The 4,710-nt window shown below is 46.7% G+C and overlaps 1 protein-coding gene across 4 annotated transcripts; it reads right to left on the bottom strand.

Annotated features, from left to right (window-relative positions):
* Positions 1-1,306: 1,306 nt before the first annotated feature.
* LOC131214366 (ATP-dependent RNA helicase vasa) lies at positions 1,307-4,478 on the bottom strand. Of its 4 annotated transcripts, none has more exons than XM_058208746.1 (4): positions 4,334-4,478; positions 3,282-3,338; positions 3,128-3,170; positions 1,307-3,070 (listed from the first exon to the last, which is right to left on the bottom strand). In XM_058208746.1, exons 2-4 carry the CDS (start codon positions 3,309-3,311, stop codon positions 1,512-1,514), a joined length of 1,632 nt encoding a protein of 543 aa, XP_058064729.1. In that variant the 5' UTR covers positions 3,312-3,338; positions 4,334-4,478; the 3' UTR covers positions 1,307-1,511. The 4 variants fall into 4 exon arrangements, with proteins under 4 accessions (XP_058064729.1, XP_058064731.1, XP_058064730.1 ...); XM_058208748.1 differs by having other exon boundaries at positions 1,307-3,067; XM_058208747.1 differs by lacking the exon at positions 4,334-4,478 and adding an exon at positions 3,711-3,871.
* Positions 4,479-4,710: the final 232 nt, after the last annotated feature.

Here is a 4,710-nt window from a genome sequence, read left to right as displayed (position 1 = left end):
GTCATTAAACCAATGAGTGCAAGAACAACGGCTGCCTGTTTCTCGCTTTCAGTTAACATTCTCGGCATCGTTTCGCTCAGTACGCTGCAAGCGGCAAGTTCTTAGAACAATGTAGCCTGAAAACCATAGAGCGTGCAGAGATTGATAACGGTAGCTTTAGCAATAATTTAATGACTTATCAGTTTTTGACCGAATCATGTCATATCCGGTAACAAATCAAGCTTACCAAACGTGAAACTGATATGGAATAGCAAATTCCTTTTTTCGCTCAATTGAGGTAATCTACCATCTTTTATGGTACCGGATGCCTGACCACCGTCCAGCACGAATGTGTAACAACAATGTTCGGTGTTCAGCAATGGAAGGCAATAATCGGTCTGATAAAATGACGCCCAATATAATATGAGCCGTTGCACGAACCCGAACGACCATCAGTTTGTTTATGTCCGCGAAACAACATACCAAATTCAAAATGTGGTTCTTAGCAATCTTCGTTGGGATGGTGCTCGTGTCCTGTACGGGAGAGACACTCGCCACTAGAAATAATCGGCAAGATGTGCTGCAAGCCTTTCAACCGTTAAAAACTATCAGCGCCATGCAGCAGCGAACGAAACAAGTGGCTGGTGACACGGAGGAATTTCTTTCGCTGCAATCGCAACTCATCCTCAGCCAGGAACCGTATGTGCAGCAGACAATCGACGAAGAACATAATATTCGAGATAGTTTGGAAGTTGTCCGCGATACCAAATGTGCTGATTTTGTGTCTTCTGCCACCGATGCTCTCATGAAGCTGGCAGGTATTTCGTTTGGCAACTGTGTAGCTAAGGTCGATGAGGACTTGTTCGTCGGTTTGTATTCTTCGGCCACATCCGCGGAAGACGGCACCGCTCGTCAGGAATATGCCAGGACCAGCTTGTTGAGCGACTGGCGAAGAATGAATATCTTTACTGAAGCAGCAGCGATTCGAACGATGATCGAAGAGAAGCTGAGGATCTCGAGCGAAACCGAGCGACTATTTGCAACGAGGGAACTATCGACGGCGCTGAAGGACGCACTGCAAGAATGTCTGGTTAATGCACGGGCACTGTTGAGGCAATCGCTATCGGCTTCGACGTCACAAGTGGACAATATTTGCAATCAATAAAATGTCATCACGATTCACGAGGCACTATTTGGTGCATTTCAAAATTTAACACTTTCTGCAGTAACAACAGTCCAAACTCCTCGAGAAAGAAAAAAAAATTGTAGAACTGTAGACACGAAAAAAACTAAATGAAATAAAAATACATAGAACGTTTTTGGCGACAATTATTTCAATAGTGTTTATTACAAAGTAGTAATCGATCAATTAAATTCTATAACGCATCTGCTAGATGCGAGAGTGAGTTCTTAACTCCTTTGTTGAAGGAACGCAATAGAGTCAAATGAGCCCCGGGCACACCAACTATGCTCGCGACTACATTATTAAAATAAGGAGAAAACAATCTTAACTTAAATATCCTCCCGCACAATTAATCCCACTGCTCCTCCGGTTCCAAAGCAGATGGTTGGGCATTGGCCCGACTCCCGAATGAGTCGCGAATATCGCGCCCACCAAAGCTGGGTGACCCATCAACCGCGTCCAATCCATCCCCACCGAGTCCTACTAAAAAGTCCGGCACCGGCTGTCCTGCTTGCCGAAGAATCTGCACTAGATCACTAGCAATGGGAGCGTCTCCTCTGGGATCGTAGAAACTAGTAGCCCGGCCCTTATTTCCGACGCGGCCGGTTCGACCGATACGATGAACATAGTCATCGATTCTGGAAGGTAGATCGTAATTGATCACATGGTTCACGGTCTTCATATCAAGACCGCGTGCCGCCACCGACGTCGCAATCAGCACTTTCATGCGGCCAGTTTTAAATTGTGCCAGCGCCTCTTCGCGTTCGCGCTGCAAGCGATCGCCATGAATTGAAGTGGCTCGAAAGTTCGTCTCGGACATGAACGACGCGAGAAAATCGGCGTTCCGCTTCGTCTCGACAAACACGAGCGTGCCAGTCGGATCAGCGCTCCCCAGGATTTCCTCCAGCTTTTGGCGCTTGTCGAATTTGGACACTTCGTAGATCACCTGCTCCACGTCACTGCACGCAGCCCCAACGATGCCGACGGCGATGTAAACGTAATTATCGAGGTAATTACCCGCCAGCTCTTGAATTTCGGACGGAAATGTGGCCGAAAACATGAGCGTCTGGCGGTTCTCCTTCGGGGTCATTGTCGGATGTTTCATTATTTCATCGATTGAGGACAGAAATCCCATATCGAGCATGCGGTCCGCCTCGTCGAGGACAACAAATCGTACGTTTCTAAAGCTGACGTACCCCTGCCGGACAAAGTCGTTTAAACGGCCCGGTGTTGCGACCAATATTTGGCATCCGCCGGCAATAGCTTGCAGTTGACTACGCGAGTCTGCGCCACCGTATAATATTCCAACCTTCAGCATCATTCCTTGAATGGTGTGGGCAAATTTTCTCCCTTCGTCGCGAATCTGGATCGCTAACTCACGAGTCGGGGCGACTATCAGCACATACGGGTCGGGGCTTTGCATATTCAGGTTCATTTCTAATAATCTGTTTATCATAGGCAGCATGAAGGCTGCCGTCTTGCCCGACCCCGTTTGTGCACAAGCCATCAAATCCCGCCCAGCGAGAACTACCGGAATGCCATGTCGCTGGATTGGGGTCGGCTTTTTGTACCCCGACTTGCGGATGTTGTTAAGTAAGTTTTCATGCAATCCAGATGCATGAAAACTTTGCACGGGTTCCGGAGGATCCTCGCCCGTAACAGAAACCTCGATATCGTTGAGGTTTTCAAAATTGATTCCCGAACTGATGCCGGAACCAAAAATTTCATCCTCATCCTCTGTTGGCAACGCCGGGATGTATACCTCCCTCGGCCGGTCCAACTTAGCATCGTCCAAGTCACGTTGTTGTTGGAATTCTCTCCCTCCTCTCCCTCCTCGACCTCCTCGTCCTCCTCGTTCTCCTCTTCCGCCTCGGCCACCACGATCTTCGCAGTATCCATTGTTGTCTGCTTAATGAACGATTCGAAATTAGTTCATGAACATGCTGCGTTAAAAAAAACAATTACCATTTGTCCTGTCGTCAAAATTGTCGAAGCTTCGTCCGTCACTCTTTTGGCGCCATGAGTGTTTTTTCCAGCAGCAGAATGCATTGTTCGAAAACGAAAAAAATATATGTAATTAAATAAACGTCCACAATCCGCATGTCAAAGATATACTCACTGCCTCTTCTTCCCATTCTAGATCACTCATTTCTTCTCAATCCAAAAGCAGCTGTACCTGTTCGTTCAAGCGCGCGCACAGAGGAGACAAAGGAAACGAACACATTATTATAAAAGGTCTGAGAGGAATTACACAGAAAAAGAAATCCGCGGTGCGATTGTTGTTATCGCCTGGTTAACCATTTTTTTCCCTAGCCGCTGCATAGCCGTGTGCTCTTTGCAGCGTGCATCAATTATTCGCGGATGAACGACACCCGGTCAGGCGAAACGTGCACGGAAAACATTTTTCGTAGATCGCACTCAGAGAAAGGTATGTTTTTACGCCGGCAAACGTCACATAACGATCCGGGTTCGGTTAAATTTCAAAAGACATTGAGCTGCGATTGAATCTTGCCTAAATGATAGCGCTAAATTAAATGTTGGAACCTACACTCCACACTAAAAGACCTGTGAAAGAGATCGTGGTCACTCGGACGCCTTCAACTTTAAGCTCAACCGTCGGTTGCGCAGGGCATCGGAGCCCATCAACACACACTAAATGCAACGACCACCGGACACACTGTCGCTGCTCCCAATAGCTGAGCAACCGGCCAATCTTCGGCGTCGGCAAACCTGAAACAAAAGACGACTACCCATGTTGGATCAGACCTCGACCGGCGGAAATGTGGTTGTTTACGTACGACATGTGAGCAAAAAAGAGCGGCAATGGTCAGTCAGCTGCATTTGACAAAGGCCTTAACTACCACTAGCAAACGACACGAAGCTGCTGCTAGGGCGCCATTTTGAAAAGCCACCTTTCCGTTTCTTCCGTATCGTAAAAACGGTTACAACGGTGACGAGCGGCCACTAAATGTAGTACGTATTTTAGTTAGATTTGTTTCAATATCTCAAGAACGGACCGGGCCGTATTTTAAAATTCCTTAGATTCCTGTCGCAACAAACCCTAACTCTTGGTTCAGAAGGTTTGCTTTGTTTCCCGTTCACTGCTCGCACTTGAATTACCCGATTTCATCTGGGTTTGATGAATTAAGGTAAAACATAAGTTTCTCTTACCCTGAAGTAATACACGTATTTCACTCGCGTCAGTATATTCCAAGGAAGACTAGAAGAGATGTCCGTCCGAGACGTCCGCACCGTACCGCAGCCGAAACCAGAAGAAATGATAGAATTTTATTTCCATCTGTAAAGTATGAAGCAATTGACAGTGTGGAAAGCGGAGAGCAATTGAGAGTATGAAAAAGCAGAGAGCAAGTTTTATCACACACTGAATACACTAAACTGTTACTGCACGAGTGTGTGAGGTGTGCCTATAGCACCACTTTTCGCCAGAATGGTATATGTAACATATTGCGAGTTTCGAAAAGCACCAAAGCTTCCGAAAAGTGTTTGCCCTAACCAAAGATTCAATGTTGTTTCCTTATACAAGATAT

Source organism: Anopheles bellator, unplaced genomic scaffold, assembly GCF_943735745.2.
Source record: "Anopheles bellator unplaced genomic scaffold, idAnoBellAS_SP24_06.2 scaffold00729_ctg1, whole genome shotgun sequence".
Lineage (NCBI taxonomy): Eukaryota > Metazoa > Arthropoda > Insecta > Diptera > Culicidae > Anopheles > Anopheles bellator.
This window is presented reverse-complemented; position numbering and strand designations above follow the sequence as displayed.

Bases quoted from the DNA above. Each gene is read 5' to 3' on its own strand.
- LOC131214366 (XM_058208746.1), bottom strand. From the start codon at position 3,311: ATGAGTGATCTAGAATGGGAAGAAGAGGCA. The intron at 3,171-3,281 runs GTGAGTATATCT...TGGCGCCAAAAG, and splicing joins TAGAATGGGAAGAAGAGGCA to AGTGACGGACGAAGCTTCGA. The intron at 3,071-3,127 runs GTAATTGTTTTT...TCGTTCATTAAG, and splicing joins TTTTGACGACAGGACAAATG to CAGACAACAATGGATACTGC.